We start from the raw sequence: 18,624 nt of genomic DNA, 5'->3' as shown, positions 1-18,624 counted from the left end.
GTGCCGTGGACTCTCCCTACATGGAGGTCACCAGGCGCGCAGGGGCTAGCTCCTGGGCACATGAGCGTGTGAACACCAGTTGCTGGAGGATCTCACAGTCTGTGCACAGAGGGACAGAAAAGCTCCTTTGCTTAGAAGGAATCAACTACTGGGGCGCCTGGGTGGCACAGCTGGTTGAGCATTGGACTCTTGGTTTCCGCTCAGGTCATGATCTCAGGGTCGTGAAGCAGAGCCCCGAGTTGGGCTCTGTGCTCAACGAAGAGTCTGCTTGAGTTTCTCTCCCTCTCCCCCTGGCTTGCACATGCTCTTTCTCTCTAAAATAAAATAACAAAATCTTAAAAAATGAGAGAAAAAGAGGGGACGGGAAGGAGCGGAAGGGAGGGGAGCGGAGGGGAGGGGAAGGTGGAAGGAAGGAAGGAAAAGCAACTCCTCTGCCTCTGGAGTCCACAGCCCCAAGCTCCACTATCCTATCAGGCTATTGCCTCAAAGGGAGTTCTCAGCCCTCGGCACTGAGAGGCCTGCAGGTTACACTCAACACAGAGCATGCAATGCACAGACACAGGCGATGAGCACATACCTAATGTAAGTTTCATAATAGCGGGTTCTATCCAGGAAAGGCATAACACAGGAGGGAGGGAGGGAGAAGACAGAGGTTAAACATTGCCAGTGAAATTTGAAATGCAGATTATCAGGCTAGTTGCTAGTGCAGAGGTCAGCAAACTATGGTTTACAGACCATATGTGGTCCACGAGCTACCAACAGTTCTTACGCTCTAAAAGGACTGCAAAGAAAAAAATCAAAGAAGAATACTTCAACGCATGTGACCTTGGGACGTTCACACTGCAGTGTCCATAAAGTTTTCTTGGGACACAGACACATTCACGTGCCTACACAGCATCTAGGACTGCTTTCCCTCTACAACAGCAGGGCTCAGTCGCTACAGTGGAGCCTGTATGGTGCCCAAAGCTTAAAGTATTTACCCTCTGGCCCTTTACAACGGTTGCCAGCCCCTGTCCCAAAGTGGTCACCACTGGGGAAGGTAGAGTTTACAGCAACTGATGTTGTCTTAAAGGCCAACACCTTTGGCAGGACACAGGCTGGCTGGTGGCCCTTTATCCTTTGGGTTCATCACTGGCTCCCAGCACTCACAGGTTCGAGTGCCCAGGCCCCCTGCGCACCTCCCGTGTGTGCCGGGGCGCAGGGAAGAAAGCAGCGCCTGGGGCAGACGCTGCGTCACCATGTGCAAACACACTTTAAAGGTTACCTTTTAATACTGGACCTTCTTCGAGGCTCCCGATCATGCTTGTGGGAGGAGTGATGCCCATTTTCAGACATATGCTCAAGGTTCCCAATGCTGGGCCGCTTTCCAGGGGCAGCTTTGGACATATTGGCATTATTGAGATTGGCATTTGTTGAGCTGGGAGCTTGCTTTCCTACGGAATTATGGTTATGATGGCTATGACACCCCGAATTTCCTGCTGGAGGAAACAGCGGTCTCTCAGTATCACTTGCAGGTGGAACTGAAGGCCTTTGGACATGCAGGGGACGGTGGGTGGTATTGGTCTGCTGAAGGGGGTCTCTCCTATCACTATTAACATGATTGACATGGTTTCCAAGCAGGGCACCATTTCTCTGCAAAATAATGGGAGACAACACCAGGTAATTTAACAAGTATTTGATGCAGGCTAGCTTTGTTAGGTAATTTTTTTCTACACGAAACACAAATTCTAGGTAAGCTCCGTAGGATCCCTGTAAAGCAATCTGAGTGTCTCACAGATCAGGCCGATGTGTCTGTGTGGCAGCTGGCCCCCCTGAAATGAGGAAGGTTCCCGATCCCTGAGCTGGGGAGCAAGCTCTTGGCTGTCACACAAGTGTGCTCTTCCCGTCGCTCCAAGTTGAGGTGACTTATAGCCAGCAGCGCTGGCTGGCAGCCCCCAGCGGTTGAGGCTGGACAGGAGGCATGCTCTCTGGGCTGTGGGGGCTGAGGGCCAGCCCAGGGAAGAAGGGGGTCACACAGGCGGGCAGCTGCTAGCAGGACCCAGGAAGCTCAGCCACACTGGCCAAGCGGCTGTGGCCAGGCTCCTCTGAAGCTGCCAGCATGGGACAGAGTGGCCAGCTCAGGACGGAAGCAGGCCTGGCCCTAGAGGAGGTGCCGAAGGTCTGCTGTGGGGAAAGCATGGTCCGTGAGCCCCTCTAGGCCTGGGGGCTGGCGTGCATTCTCCAGGTTCTTTTGTGGATCACCGACTCCCCAAAGTGAAGTCCTGCCCCGCTATCTCCAAGTGGCCAGTGTGTAGCTAGGCGTGGAATAATTACTTTGAATACATCTTCTTCTTCTTCTCGTTTTGTTTCCTCTGGCTCGTCATCTTGCAAATCACATGATATAGCACGCCGGATTTCTGGCCCAATGTCATGCAGTGTCCTTAATCCTGCCTAGATCAACAAAAATGGCAAAACGGATTAGACAATGTGGGTGCGCTGGGCCCGGCCTGGGTCTTGGCTCTGTTCCTGCCTGGTTCAGCTCTGGCAAGGGAAGGTTTCTCCAAAGGGCAACCCACAGTAGTGACTACTCGTATAAATGTAACTGAAGGGTCCTCGGAGCCCCACGGCTGAAGGGTATGGTCAGGAGTTCCAGACGGTCCTAGACTTGAGGCTCCGACCCAGTCATCTCCTTCTCACGTAACCCAGCTTGCAGGGACAGTGTCTGCCGTGGCCAAGAGCACATGCCGGCATCTAAATGACAGTCTACAGAAGGAGGGCCTACAGAGTCCTCTGACAGAGCCCCAGAGGGGAGCAGGAGCACAACCCAGGCCACTCTATAGGGAGGGTGGCCAGGACTCACTCGCCATACCTAAGTATGAGTGTGAAGGGGTGAGGAGACCAAGCAGCCAGCGGGGCCACCTGTTCTGCAAAAAAGCCATGGGAACGAGGGCGTGACAGCACACACTACAATCACCAGCACATTCAGGACCATGACGGGATGGGTCGACACACACACAGACCCAGGCCGCTGTGCAGCGCCAGGCACCGTGGCCATCCGTGGTGCCCTGGCCTGGAACTCGGGGTCAGGCCAACAACTTGCCAACAGCTGGATCATCTTCCTGAAGACCACAGCACACTGGAAAGGGCTCACCAGCCTCTGGAGGCTGTGTGGGACGACCCCTCCTGGCCCCTCGCACACATAGTCCTTTGCCTGAGACCCTCACCCTTGGCCTTATTTACACTGGGCCCCAGGGTCCACCAGAACAGGGCCTGGAGAAGCCCTTCCGTTGTCCCCAGCTTTGTTAGGGAGACATCAGAGAGGCTTCTGCTACACACGGCAGAGGCGGAGTTGCCGGCTCTGAGACAGTTCTGTTCTGACCATCAACTTGAAGAAAAATAGCATGCTGACTTAAAGACTGATAGGGACACTACAGCCGCTTTACCCTTTTCCATAAAAAAATTGGCACCTGGAAGAGGTAATATCCTTCCTGCCACCAGGCTTAAGCCCCCCGTCCTAAATCTGGGCAGGACCCTCCCATGTGCGGGCAGTCCTTCTGCACCTCGGCAGCGGCTATCTGAACCCCGGCTGCCCAGGGCTGATCTGTAGCTCACACTCCATCACAAAGATGGAGGGGACGACTGGGCCTGGAAGCAGGCGTCAGGGGAGGGGATCATGTCCCAGTCCTTCCTTCAAAATCCCCAGCAGTGGGGAGTGGGTAGGGGTGGGGAGAGTGGGGTTGTGGCCGTGGTCTGGCCAGGTCCCACAGGGCTGCCCCCCCTGGTGTGGGAATGCTCACAACTGGTCTGCAGATGCCAGTGGTGGCGATGGTAATTTAGAAAGTGAACTCTTACGGGAACTTTCTAAGAGGCTCCTGTGAAAACAGCCTCCTCCTCCAAAGGAGACAATGCTGTTAAAAACAGTACACCAGACTAGGTCTGATCTGATCTATTCTTTGAATAGAGGAGCAGGTGGGGGGTGGAATCTTTCCATTTCATGAATTGTGGGTGTGCAAGAGCTGCCTGGATTCACAATTCTCAGGTTCCTGGCTAGGAATGTTGTGGTCTTATTGAGGAAAGACACATATGTCCTGCCACCAAATCCAGAATAGTTCAATGGTCAGTAGGCTTCCTCTTACTCTCCCGTCCCTCTGACCGCAGGCATGAGCTGCACGTGCACAAGCATACACATATACACTCATGTAGGTGTGCGCATACACACAGACACACACACGCTTTCCCTCTCTCAGGATGCCCAAGACTGGCACATCTGAGCCAGGGGATCATCTGGCTTGGACGTGGGCCTACTTGCCCTTCTCTTGTAAACATCGAGAAGGCAACGCTAATGTCCAGTGGGGGAGAGCTCTTTCATACACAGCTGCGGGTCTGTGCAGCAAGGTCCAGCCCCGCAGTGTCCAACAGCCTGCAGCTCATTCATTCAGTGTTTTCCAGAGCACAACCATCAGGGGAAGATTAGCTAAGCGGGGGTTTCATTATCTGGTTTTGGATCACTGGGACGAAAGGCTGGCCACAGATCTGAGGCTCCCAATGAAAGACCAGGTTTGAGACACCTGCTGCTGTGTCTGTAAGATAAACATAGGTGACAAAGCACTAAGTCAACGCCCCCAGGTAAATTATGTATATGAACCCATGTCATGAGGCACCAAGGGCTTGGAACACCCCTGAGTTTGGGGGAAAAAAAAAACCCCCACATAATCCTATTCACTGTCATTCAACAATTTGGACTAGGTCTGATTAAAAGAAATAGAAAACTATTTATTTGGATAATTTTTAACATCATCCTCTGTTGGCGGGTTGACATTTCACTGAAATACACATATAACATAATTGCGTAAGAAAAACAAAAACGGTCTCCAGCAGGTCTTCAATGGTACACAAGATCAGGAGAGTGCGGTGAACAGACACAGGACAGAGAATTTGTTTGCAACATAAATCATGGAGAAAACTGAGAGGCAGCTCAAGAGGCCCCTTCTGAGGACAAAGAATGATGACATATTTATTAAAGAGACATCAGAGGAGGATAAAAAGCATCACTCTTCCTTGACACAAAAGCAGAGGTTTAGAAATCATGGTTATGTTTTGCTCGCTCCACGCAAGAAGAAACACATCTTCTAAGAGTCAGGGATTGACCTGAATCTTTCACACGGGATCTGGGGAAGGATGGGGTGGCAGGGGGTGGGGAGGCGGTGCAGAGGGGTAGTAGCAGGGGTGGGTAGGATGTCTGCAGGGGGTGGTGGTGCCAGGAGTGCAGTGTCTGCTGAGGGGGTGCCAGGGGTGGGGTGTCTGCTGGGGGGGAGAGCCAGGAGTAGGGTGTCAGGAGTAGGTTGTCTGCCATGTCTGGGAAGGAGGGAAAAAGAGGGTCCCAAACTTGAACTGAAAGGAAGCTTAAACACAGCACCCTGAATTTATTACATATCACAAAACATAATAATGAAATTTTTCTAGCACACATATCAAGCTAAAAGGTAGCTTAGGCTGCTCCAAAATTTCCATAGGCACAAGTTCTGATCTCAGAAAACTATCTTAAACTCTTGAAAAAAATTACTTTTTTCCACAGCCCTAAGAAAAAGAACATTTTTTTCCTCGAAATAAACACTTTACAATCAGTAAAATGAGCTATTCTTTCATTTTTCATTATCTGTGTCTACCTCTATCAGCAAAATACTACTTTAATCTGAAATGTGGTCATTAGCACTTAAACCAACACAATTAAAGCGGTATAAAGTCATTCCATTAACATCACAGTAGAATTATGGTTTTGAATAAACACAGAAATGTTATAAAATAGAAACATTTTTGATTTAAGATGTCCAATCATATAAAATATTAAACAGAATCAAGCCTAGTTTCTGGTTGATTTTTAAATGCTAGATGGTATCATAAACATCTTTTAAAAAAAGAAATGTTGGCGCTTTGCCTGTAGACTGCTGCTTTAAATTTTAGACACCATTTAATTGGAATTTTATAGATATTTACTCTATAGAATGATTAAATCACCAAAAAAAAAAAAAACCAAAAAAAAAAAACCCAAAACCCAAACTACAAAATCTCTCTAAGTATCTTTGAAGCAATAGCATAAAAATATGGTATTTTAACGTCAAAAGGAGCATCTGTTTACCTTCCTTTCTCTTGCCCACTCTTAGGGTCAGATTTTCCTACCTGGGTGCAGGAGAGATGCCACGCTGGCTGCCCTCCTAAGCTAGCTCCGTGAGACACACCCAGGAGCTGTCAGCTCTCGCGACACAGTGAGCCCAGTCAAAGGCCAGAACCCCTCCTGAACCTACACTGTAACAGTGGAGATACGAGATGTGAGTCTCCAGTTGGACCTGACCAGGCCATTCATCTCTGGATACGAGTGTCAGGCTTTCAGACTCCAGCCAAGGGACCCCCGTCTGGCTGAGCCCGGTCTCCATCAAGGGCTTCACTCAGCCGGGCTGGCCCTGCACACTCGTCTCCTGAAGGGCAAGAGCCGGTGAACCCTTTGGCAGGATTCAGCCCCTACTGAATCAGAGGGCACGGTTTCCGACTAGCTCCATCAGAAGAACAAACGGGAGGTACGAGTCTTACAAAATAAACCAGCTCTCTACAAGCCGTCCCCACCGCCTCCGCATACACACATGCATACATATCACACGCAGGCACACCCCTTCTTTTGTCCTCCATTCCCTGCAGGAAAAATGTGACAGTGTGGCCTTTGTGTCCATTATGCACAGTTCTCCAGTCATGCATCCAGGGTGAGAATCATGAGCTCGGCCCTCCGTGGGCCACCCATGGGGATTCTGACCCTTGCTGAAAAGTTAGCTATAATGTCACCACGGAAGTTCCTCTCGGGGCTGCGTTCAGCCCAAACGTCAAGTTCCCACTGCTTTGAAAGGTTAAGAAAGGTTTTCTAAAAATTACATAAAAGGATCTATGACATTTCCCTGCAAATGACCTCACAGAGCTCTCTGAGCAACCTCAATTCTTGAAGTCTAACACCAGAATCCAAAATTCCTACAAGTTTCCTGGTAACAGAGTATTCCTTCAATTCAAGCTCAGCAGATGCCTTTAATCAGGAGCTCTGTTCTGTTAGCATCTCTGTACCTGTCATAACGATCTCGCATCCTTTCACACACTACTTCCTGGAAGGCCAGGATTATCTCCATTTGGTTGAGTGGCCTGCCCTACCTAGCAAAGGCTCAGCTGTGACTTAGGTCCCCAGGCCTGTGGTTCCCGTGAAGCCCTGCTGGCCTCACCTAGGCATCACCAAGACAGAGTTGTCGAGTCTACCAGAAAAAGGGCTGGGATCGTCTGAATTGTGTGCTCACTTAAGGACTGCGACCCGACCTCAGTCAAGGTTAACCTTCTTCCAACTAACTTAGCAGAGCTCTTGTATCGATAAGGCCACATGGTAATGACCAATGATCACACATCCTCATCTCGGCCGGGCCACTCTGAGGAATGGTGATCTTTAAAAACACCGTCTATCACACACTCACTCAGACCACTGTTACTCCAGACCAGCACAGGCAGTGAGATGTGGGGTTCCACTCTCAGTCTGGACTTCGCTGGACACAGGGCACAGGCACCTCTGTCTATGTGAGTGGGTTGGGGCTAGCATGGCACCGGGGAGGACAGAAAAGTTCCGGCTGGGGGCAGTGCTCAATGCAGGAGGGTCCCTCACCGGGGAGATCATAAAAAGGATCCAGCACCCTTTTCCTTTGGGGGGGGGTATGGGATCATTTCCCTAGAGTAGCAGGTCTCAAAGCGTGGCCCAGGGACACTTCCAGGGGCCCACAAGGGGGCTGTCATCTGCACGCTGCTAGTGTCCTCTTGGCCTTATACGCGCATTCTCTCGGAGCACAGCAGGGTCTTCAAAAGCTCCGTGATATGAGGGTGACACCTCTCTGTTACACTTGTACATGTATAGTCTGTATTTTAAAAATTTCTCAGTTTAATTTCTAATGTAAATACTGATATACAAGGGTCCTCAATAATTTTTAAGAACATAAAAGGACCCAGAAGATTGACAACAGCTGATAACTCAGCCCCAGACAGGCAGCACCGGACCTTTCCTCAGGCACTGGCCCCTTTCCCTCATCTATGATTCCTGGCAGTCCGCTAGCCTTTCTCCACTTTCGGAAGAAACGTCCTTCCCCTGGCTTCTCTGAGCTAGCCTTGGCACTTGTTAAAATGCCTTCACCGTGTCTTAGAATGACATACCCTCCCATTATCCCAAATAGCCACCTCTCTTAGGTCTGAGGTGTGCTAGAGAGAGTGAATTCACGCAAGTAGCTACCCAACCTTGGAACTGTTAGGAGGTGTTAGCAAGCTCCTTCCCGTGGAAAACTGACACATTAGGGCTAATGAAGGGCACTAGGTTGGTATTATTCAATAACACACCACAATAATTAAGACCTTCTGCTACTACATAATATAGCCTGCCTTAACTTCTTTTCAGTAGTTCTAGAACTTCTCAAAGACTTTTGAAAATCATCATTATTATTGTCAGAGGGAAAAGATCCCCTGCCTTTCAGAAAAAGTAGAGAATCCAGTACCCAACAATGCTGTGAATTTATGGCTGGGTCACACCACGGTGTAATTACAAAGTGTAACCACCAAGAGGCTGGTGCACAACCTTACATCTGTTTCCCTATGATGGACCCCGGCCCGCATCATGTCTTCCATCCAGGAGCCCAAGAGTCTAGCACCATGGATTCTGCTGAGTCTGTGAAGATTCTCAGGTAAGAAACTTGAGTCGTCTCTTACAACTTTCCTACACTCAGAGCTATACTCTTCTGGCAAGGTTTTAGGAGAAAGGACAGAGGTGTCTGCAGTCTGACTACAGGCCAAGTTTCAGGGAAGCTTAAGTCAGAGGCAGACCTCATGACTTCTGGATGTTTCCATAAACTGCTCTTGGCTAGCAGTCGTGGCTAGCACTGTCACTCAGCAACACTGGGGCCAGAGTCTCTTGCTTCATTGAAACCATTCTCTAATTCCATCCAGAAAGTTCGTTTTCCAGTTTTTCCTTATTTGGAAGGACTGCAGGAAGGCATATGGGAAAACCTGCCATGCCCATCGCTTGGGGCTGTTCTGCCGAGACTTCACCCTGTGGAGACTTCCTCTAGAAGTCAGCTGATCACCCTGGCCCTGAGAAATGGCAAGCACATACTGCCCTTCATTGTTTAATAAACGAGACGTTGGGGTCGGTCAGAAACAGAGGGATCATTCAGCTGATGGTGAATTAGCTCCACACCTGTGCCCATGGGGCTGACCAGCCTCCTTTCTTGGGATGATACACCAAACTCTTAAGAAGTGGTACATCCCAGGCACTATCCGATCAGGGCAGAGTGGGCTTTCGGTCCAGAACAGGATCCCAGAGGCCCCTGCTACACCAGGCCTTAGCCTTTCAGTTGCTGGATCACAAAGGGATCTGGAGGACCTGGGGAGGGACTGGATGCAGGCAATCTGTAAGGCACCCATACAGAGAGAGGCTTCAACATCTTCCCAAGGGTGTGGCCACACCAGAATGTGCCGGCGGACTCTCAACCCTACTTCGCACCACTGCCCGGGGTACTGCATGAAGTCAGACCTGCTCTTGGGCCCCATGGACTCTGCTGTGAGAATCCATAAAACCCACCATGAGCTCCTAGACTTACAACAGCCCGCACACTGGGAGCAGAATCAGGGGCCGGGCCTGCTTCCGCAAGTGAGGCCAGGGAATCCACTGAAGTGCAGACAGGCCAGATCCCTGGTAACATGAGCCACTGGGGCCAAAGGTCACAGTAGAAAGGACGTCACTGGAACAGACCTCAGGGCTGGGAGAGAGCCTGCCGGCAGTGCCCAGGATGGGCCTGCAGGACCTCCACTAATGCTGCTCTTCCCAGCGGTGGGTACCACTTGCCCACTGGGTGGGCTCTTGAACGAGCCCAGCCAGGAACAGGGCTTCCCCACATGCCACTGGCTGTCTCTGCTGCGTTCTGCCCACCCCCTCACACACGCACGTGCACCCATGCACACACGCACAAAGCCTCCCGTTGGTGACGAGGGCAGGCCAACGGGGCTTACAAAGAAGAGCTGCTTTTCTCTAAGTACTCCAGAAATGTTAAGCTTTCCCCACTACAGTTACTTTTAAATATTGGTCTTAAAACTCTGGTTGGCTCCTCGGAGCATCTCGAGCTCAGCACTGGATGGAGAAGCTCCTCAGCCACTGAGAATTTCAGACTCCCTCATGAAGCAACTCCTTGGGCAAAAGTCTACAATTTGTAAGATGTGAAAACACAACCTGTAGAGGTAACTCTGTGTACATCTTTATACATTTCCCAGATCTCTTTAAAAGGGGTAGAGTTCTCTTTCTTGGTGAATAACTACAGTACAGAACAGAACAGAGATCAAAGAAAAACAAGAATTTCTTAAAGTTCCGGTAGTAAACAGGCATATGATATTATTATTGTTGTTGTCTTAATAATAAGCAATTATACGTTCAAAGTGCTTTACAATCACTTAGCTATTCCTCACAACAGCCCTGTGAGGTAGGTCGACATTATTACCCCCATTTTACAGATGGGGGAAACTGAGGCACAGAGAGGTTAAGTGTCTTGCCCAAAGTCACGCAGCAAGTGAACGCTGAAGCTGGGACTAGAACCCAGGTTCCCTGACTCCCAGTGTCCTTGAAACTAGACCACACTGTTTCCAAAGAGGCATCCCCAGACTGGCTTTGAGCACGAATTAAAGACGGACAATGTTGGATGAGGTTTGGGTGTGGTGGTATTTCCCGTGGACACGTTAAGATGGAACCTGAGGTGTTACCTGGACTGGTTTTGGCATGCGGGTGTATGTGTTAGTTTCAATGGTGTGTCTGAGCTTCCTGGCCTGCCCACTTCCCACTGCATTCTCAACTGGGTCACTGCAGAGAGTGGGGGCCAGAGGGTCAGGAGGTCATGACGGACTGGCATAGAAAAGGAACTCTGTCAGCTCAGTGCCGAGGGGCCTGCCAGCCTTTGGGAGTTCAGGCAAACTAGGGATGCAGGACTTTGGAACGAAGTCAGCTGCCCACCTTAGGCAGGTCTGCTTCATCTTTTTATTAGGGTTTTTTTGTTTGTTTGTTTGTTTTGTTTTTACTGGCCAGCGTCAGGAAGTTGTGTTCATTTCATTTCTCTGTGGGGCGGCTGCCCCCCTCCTTTGCTCTCTCTCTCTCTCTCTCTCTCTTTCCCTTTCTCTGAGTCTCTGCTTGGAAGGGAAAAACTGTTAAGCCTTTTGCACGTTCCCTTCCATGAAAAAGAGCCACCGGGAATAGCGTCCGCGACAGGAGGCCATGGCTCTGCAGGTGAGCCACGACCCTGCTTCCACCTTCTGGAGGAGTGCTTTGCTTGGAAGGGGTCTCCCTGGGGCCTTGGGTTTGCTTTTTCCTGCATTTCTCCTGAAATGCTGTTTCAGTAGAAATAAGCCCACTTGAGACTTTTCCCTTTCAAGGCCTTAGCCACAAACGCCTTCCGACTAACGAGCTTGGTGCTGTAGCTCAGGCAGAAAATTCTAAAGCATCCGTTCAAGCATCTGAAACAAATGAATCAGCCAGTGAAATCTCATCTGTTAGTATCTGTTCTCAGATTAAAAAAGAAAAAAAAAATCCCTTTTTATGGCTTAAAATGGACTCATGCTTTAAAAAAAGAAAAATACCTTGCTACTTTTTAAACTAAGGTAACTAACTAACAGGAGTCTGCTACCCCACAGATTAAACGTCTGCGGAGCGTGTCTTCCTCTCCTCCTGTGCCGAGCCTCCCCAAGGTGGCCGCATCAGGGCACACCAGGGACTGAGAGTTGCTGGATTCTTTATACCACCCACCCTTCCACTCGACCACCCACATCACCATCTGTTGGCTGCGGTGCAGGCTTTCACAGAAAACCTAACCACCTAACTCTTTACCAGCTGGAAATAATGGTTTCCTCCTTAAACCCAACCTCCAAATAGGTGAGAAAGACTATCCCTCTAAAGTCTTCCTGTCATTACAGATAGGAAGGCTCCCATCTGGGATGACGGGGGGATAGTGTCTCCTCAGATTTCACCAGAGTATCTTTGGCATAAAGGGAATCCTTGAGTGTTGAAAGAAAAAGAAATGAACAAAACTTTTCCCACTTTGCGATTTTTTTTTCCTTTTCCATGAGGCACTGGACGAATTCATGTCTGCATCTTACATCTGGAAGATCTGATGGGGCACTGCTGTTTGATGGGAAGGGGACTGAGCATTTTCAAGGCTGCAGAGCTGTGTTCCTTTATTGACTTGCTCTTGGCGGAAACTCGCAGGTCACTTGATGCAGCAGGAATGGAAGGAGAGCAGATGTGGGGCCAAACTGAAGTGGATATATGGCACATGGGAGGGTGGGTGGCGAGGAAAACAAAAAGGCAGCCTGATGCAGCTTCTCTCCGACCCTCAGGAGAAGGTCGGAGAGAAGGCTGGCTTTAATGAAGATGGATGGACAGATGGGAACTGCACACTCATTCAGACCACAGAGGCCAGAGGACACTGGGTGCCGAGCTCCTCCCCACACAAGGATCCCCTTCGTGTAGAAGGGGACACCGCAGGAGGTCTGAACAGAGGGAGACCAGATGGAGCCCCCAGGGCTGGAAACTCCAGTGCATCTGTGTGCCCTTGAGAACCATTCCATGGGGAGCAGAGAACGTGGACCAGTTCTGATCCCGCTCAGACAGACTGCACTCTCCGCAGCACAAACATGCACATGCCTAGGTCGTACATCTGCGCTCACACTCCACCTCCCATGAGCAAGCCATCTGTCAGCCACGCGGCACCCCGGCATGGGGAGAAGCACCTCATCCCACCCAGGCCTCGTGTGGGGGCTCCCTTGCACATCTGTGTCCTTGTCCTAGTGACATTGTGGGTTCCACTGCCATTTGACCCCGTGTCCCTAACTACTATGTCATCATAGAATGTTTTGTCACATGGAAAGGAAGCACCTCCTTGTGCTTATTAAACGTACAGTGACAAATCACATTTAAAGCCACTTCTAGAACAGAGGAGGCCAAAAATGTAATTAGAATTAGCCTTCGAGCAGACCAGAATTTCCTATTTTTAATGTTTGTTTCGGAATCCAATATACTTTTAGAATTTATCTGTCAAAGTTACGAACAACTTTATCTTCTAGGCTGTGTACTCAACATAAATTATAGTCATAGCCTCAAGTCTCAACAGAACCGGGTAAAGATGCACCGGTATCATCATCTAACAGGAAATGTTTGATTTCACCAAGGAAATGAAACTCTTTCTACAAACAACAAAATGAAAAATGTTGAGGAGAAAAACATTATTGTAACGCGACAGAACAGTATCTTTTACCTCATGACTTAAAAAGGCAGCTTTAGCACCACTTGAAACTGCAACTTTAAAGACTCAGGGAAGCCCACCCATGAAATATGGTAATTACTTAGTCATGTGTTGGTTTTCAGGTTTTAAAATATCAAAACACTATGTCCAACCATTGGAGCAGGAACTGAAGCCATCTGAGGGGGAAGTCTTGGGGATTCAGGGAAGGGAGAACTCTGCTCATGTGGTCACCATGCATGCCTTCCCCAGAAGACAGAAGGGTCTCATAGCACAGAGCTAACTTGGTTACTGGGAATTATGACCTAGTCATCCATGAAAGAGTATGCATCCCCCTTGAGAAAAGTCATCAAGTCCTACCAACCCCACCACCTAGAATCGGAGAACATCAGGGAGTTCCCTGCAGGGGGAGGGGACCGTGATGCTGGAAATCCAGCCAGTCTAGAACTCCAGGCCCAGGGCCACTTTAGGGAAGCACCTTCAGAAGGGCATTTGTCACACCGTCTCCTTGAAACCAGCTTGGCCACGCTGCCCTCAAGAGCCTATGGACCACAAGCCTGTTCAGATTTACAAACACATCTTTCCAACTTGCTTTTGTCTTTCCAAGGCTACCTGTGAACAGTGGTCAGGAGGAGGGCCGTCCCTTTTATAGACTGGAGGGGACGGAAGGGAAAGTTTTACTCACAAATTCCACAACCTGAGGCAGCATTGGGCTGTCGGACTGAGCCCATGATTCACTGAGCCACTTTTAGGAGAGATGATCAGAGAAATAAAGATCGGAAATCATCTTCGGCTAGCTTGAGCATCCTTGCTTCCCCCGGCTCTGCAGCTGTCTGGGCAGAGCAGAGGTGCCCTCGTGAAGGACTTCGACTAACCCACCATATGCACCCATTAGCCCTCACTCATAGCCATTCACGGTCACATCCTCTCTCACAGCAAGCTCACAGACAAGCCCTCCCTTCACTGCACCATCTCTTGGAACACAAAACAATGCTGGGCATTTTTCTCCAGAAAAAGGTGAAGGACTATTCCAGGCTGAATCCTGCTAATACCCTATATAGCCCAATGTAAAGCTCGTGACGATAACAGACATAAAAGTCATTTTAGAGTGAACAAATGAAGATGGAAAAAACTCTATCTTATTCGTGATGGATTTCAGACACTTGGGTAGCAGAGAGGATGGGCTTTGATTAATTTGGACAGGTGTTCCTGTAGCTTGCCAACCTCTGTAGTTCCCTTTTGCCCATTCTTAACATCTCATTCCCTCTTCGCCCTGCTTTCTCTATTGCCAACACTTGCTCATGAAATTCCCTTCCTTGACCCTCTACCTGCAAGCTTCACAGGGACCCCCTTCCTCCATACACCTGCTTCCCGTGCCAGAGATCTGGGCTTACCTAGGATTCTACATCTCGAATGCAAATGAACCCTGGCTGGAACCAGAAGTTCCTGTAAGCCACGTCCACACTCCAGGAGCCTGGGGCAGGCTGCAGCTGGCATAGGGAAAAGGACCAGAGGCTGGCCTGGGCACAGAGCAGCGTTTGCACAGCAAGCCTCACGGCCATCAGGAAACACACACAGAGACAGACACACTGTGACACATGCACGCACCCACACACCCATCCGCACACACACACACACACACCAGGAGGTGATGGATGTCACTGAAATGGACCGAAAACCAACAAGCAGTGGGGTAAGAAACAAACAGAAACAAAACAAAGCACTTGCGTTCAGATGGAAAGCCGTTTCCTGGGCAGCTAGGGCCCAAGCCTGGGGCCGGGGGGAGAAGGGGGCCTGCCTAAGGACACTGTCTTTGGAGAAGTCGGGAGGAGACAGGGTACAAGACACCACTGGCCCCCCGGGGCCTGCCCGGGCTGGGCCTTCACCCCTGTCCTGGGGGCCCTTCCACCCGGGGGACACAGCCAGTGTGGGCGCAACAGACAAAGCAAAGGGGGGGGGGGCACTTACCTCATAGCCCAGAAATGGCTAGTCCACATTTTGGGGGGTGTGCGGTACCTCAGTTTAAACAAAATCCTTGTGGCACTGCTCAACCATGAATAGCCAGCTCTCTAGTATTTCAAATAAGCTTGTAAAATGGTTAGTGAAAAGAGAAGAAAACAGAAGGACAATTCACCTGTAGGGCAACGGTGGTGTTCTTCGCAGGGTACTTTCCCACCAGGCCTTGCTCTTTCCGTTTCTTGAATTTCCTAAAGTAGTCCTGTATCAGGAAAGTGGCATAGAACTTCCCCACGGTTACCTCATCATCTAAACGGAGAGACCAGACACAGCTCTCCCGAATCAGCACATTTGCACCAGGAGCCTCAACTCTCGCTGGGGGCCGGGGCAGGGGGCAGGGCGGGACAGCGCCCAGGGCACTGAGCTCTGGGTGAGGACACAGGAGACTAAATCTAGCAAAAAGCAAGGTTTTGCAAAGCAGTTAAGGCTCAAAATTAGAGTCAGTCCCATGAACTGATACTCAAAATTGCAGAAAACGATGTTTGTTATGAGTTTCTTAGAGCAGCGTATTAGTAAGATTATGGAGTGCTGTCTTGGTTATTTACTGAAAATAAAAATTACAAAACAAAAAAAGACTTCCTGGGTCCTATTTTCACCCCTGCACATAGGGATTTGCATGTGTAATTACCATGAACACCAAAGAGCAATTAACCATCCAAATCCCAATGCTTCGAGATAAAGACAGAGACCTCAGAAAGTGACAGACAAGCTCAGAAGAGGAGGAAGGTTCAGGAAAGTGGCTGCAAACCCAGATTTTCATGTGCCCTTGTGATTCTGTTCCAATAGCCTCCATATGCCATTTCTCTGTTTGTAATCCAGAACTGCTTATTTTTGGCAGTGCAAGCAACTGCTCCAACTAACCTCGAAGTTGAGCTTATTTCTGCTTTGTTCAGAACAACTTCAGCATGGACTGCTGGGGAACTGGAACTCCGCTGAGCGTTTTAAAAGTGATGCATGAGGCAGAATAGAGGCTCTGGCTATCTCATGGTAAACCACAATGCGTTTGCCCAAGGGCCTCCACCAGCCCTGTTCTCCCTGGGGTGCATGCCCCCAGATCTGCAGTGGTCCCTGGGCAACAAGCTTAGGGCCCCAGGAGTTGTAGAGGATGGAAGGAGGAAGGGCTGCTGGCCCTCAGGCAGCCTTGTACCCAGGCTGCCCTTGCAAGAGTCGCAGGCTGATCTGGGGCAAGGGGCTTGTGTTCTCATCTGTAAACAGGGCTACACATCTTAGAGGAGGTGTGAGCATGACCCAAGAGGAGGCCTAGAAGCACCCAGCCCCATGCTAGGGTAGTCCAAAGTGCTTGGGCTGGATGAGAGTGAGCTGGCAGCCTGCCGACAGTGGCATCCACTGAAATGGATGTGGAACATGATGGGTTGGGGGCCACTGGGACCCTATGCATTCACTAATGTAGCCTGTGTGGGGTTCATTCAGTACCCATGTGGGAACCGTCCCCTTCTGGATATCACTGGGTTGCTGTATGCACCTCTCCACACTTCCCTGTCAGAAGCCATTCACTGCTACTGATTAAGAAGATGCCTTGGGGAGGCTGGCCTCAAGAGGAGAGCTGCATTCCTCCCAAACCCCAGCCAAGAAGTCCTGAAGTGGTGTCGGAACCACCAAAGGGATGAAGACTGGGTAGCATGTGAAACCATGTCCTGTGTCTGTCTCAGGCTGGTGCAAATGGCCTAATGATGCACTGCCCATGAGCAAGGAGGGAGAGGTGGACAGACCATTTAGATCTTGACACTTCACACCAACTTTGCTCCCAAGCTGCTCTCACTTTTGCTCAGGGTACATCTGGTATGCCTTCCAGCTGCCTCTACTCTTGGGCATCCGTATTTGCAGAGGAGCTCCGTGTGGGTGTCACAGCCTCTTCGAAACAGCTCTGCGATGGTGAAGCGGCCTACCCACCGCCCCCAATCCCCAACAGGTGGAGCGGGGCTGAATGACCTGCCCTGGTCGGTTGAGTTGGTATGTGAGCCCAGGGCAGTAGGCCTCCCAAGCGTGGGCTTTCCTCTTCCTCCACACTGCCCACTCAGACACAGCCCAGCTCTGGCCACACAGACCACATACTTCTTTGGGGCTGCCTCCCCCAGAGTACAAGTCTCTCTACTGAGCTGCATGCAGGAAGGAGGTGGGCTCGCAGCTGACAATCTTGGGGATCCAGGGGGCCTCTGCCTTCTGTGCCACAGCTATCCTCTGCAGTCCTGGGTATCAAGTCTTCTCTGGGGGCTCCCAGAAAAAAAACACTAGTTTACAGAAGGCCCACCTCATTCCACACTGGAATGCTTCCCATAAATGCACACCTAACCATTTTTTCCCTTCAAGGCCAGCTGGTGCTGGCCTACAGGGGTCCAGGGGGCTCCTGTGGGAGGGTCTTGGCTCTCTCTGACCCAGAACTGGGGGCAGCAGGGTGCTCAGGCAGGGGATGACTATGGTTCTGACCAACTGGCCACTCCAGAGTGGAGGCAGGCTACCACTTGGTCTTCTCCACTAAAATACTAAGCTAATTGTGGCTGGGCAGAGGACAAGCTCTCAGAAACAGGAAAAAATCAAAGCTAGAGCTGGTTAGAAAAGGAAGGGACAGAAGGAATGGATGCAGTGAGGCCATCTGGGCTCAGGCCTGGAGAGAAAGAGATGGGGTCAGCTTTTTGAGCTCTTCAAGGCAAAGGAACCAAAGATCCAAGTCAGAGTGGAGGCCCAAAGGAAGGACATTCCCGGGAGAATAGGTGACTCCTACAGAAATGGGGAAGAGCCATGACATGGCAGAAGACTGAAGAAGAGTGGAGCACAGAACACGTGCAAGATTCGGAGATGGGCAAGGGGACCACTGAGCACAGGGGATAGAGAGGACAGGCAGGCTGTCCCTGTGCCTAAAGGCCCCTGCCTTGCCATGGTGTAGAAGGACAGTTCCCCACTGCTCCTCTGGGGCTGACTCCTGGGGTTGCTCCTTCTCAGAACCTTGTGATGACCTGGGTGGGAGGGGGGGGCACCTCACACCACCCTGAGCTACAAAACTTCTCAAGATGGGCCCCTGCCCCACTGTCACTAGGCCTGTGAGGGGCTCCCTGACGCCCCACATGGGCTGGTCCCAGGTACTGGGAGCAGCTGGCCTGGAGGGGTTTGCCGCTCTGGCCGGGGTATAGCCTATGGGACACTGAGCCCCTGGGCCCCGGGGAGCTAGCTATCTGCTGGCTGAACAAATATTCCCATTTTCCAACTGCGCCACAATGTGGGCAAGGCTGGGAACTGACGAGTCTACAGGAAGAGAAAAGAAACAGAAAGAACTGGTGAAACG

The 18,624-nt window shown here is 50.4% G+C and overlaps 1 protein-coding gene across 7 annotated transcripts in view; it reads right to left on the bottom strand.

Annotated features, from left to right (window-relative positions):
* The window catches only part of CACNA1D (calcium voltage-gated channel subunit alpha1 D), a 296,933-nt gene that overhangs the window by 7,501 nt on the left and 270,808 nt on the right, over nucleotides 1–18,624 (bottom strand). For 5 of the 7 annotated variants that reach the window (XM_045990264.1, XM_045990266.1, XM_045990271.1 and 2 more), the window contains 4 exons: nucleotides 15,445–15,575; nucleotides 2,314–2,430; nucleotides 1,265–1,632; nucleotides 578–604 (listed from right to left, as the gene is read on the bottom strand). In XM_045990264.1, the coding sequence (XP_045846220.1) occupies nucleotides 578–604; nucleotides 1,265–1,632; nucleotides 2,314–2,430; nucleotides 15,445–15,575 (643 nt within the window). Of the gene's footprint in view, nucleotides 1–577; nucleotides 605–1,264; nucleotides 1,633–2,313; nucleotides 2,431–11,391; nucleotides 11,530–15,444; nucleotides 15,576–18,624 lie in introns of those variants that run through there. The other 2 variants (XM_045990269.1, XM_045990270.1) reach the window with 2 other exon arrangements.

This window comes from Meles meles, chromosome 20, assembly GCF_922984935.1.
Source record: "Meles meles chromosome 20, mMelMel3.1 paternal haplotype, whole genome shotgun sequence".
Classification (NCBI taxonomy): domain Eukaryota; kingdom Metazoa; phylum Chordata; class Mammalia; order Carnivora; family Mustelidae; genus Meles; species Meles meles.
This window is presented reverse-complemented; position numbering and strand designations above follow the sequence as displayed.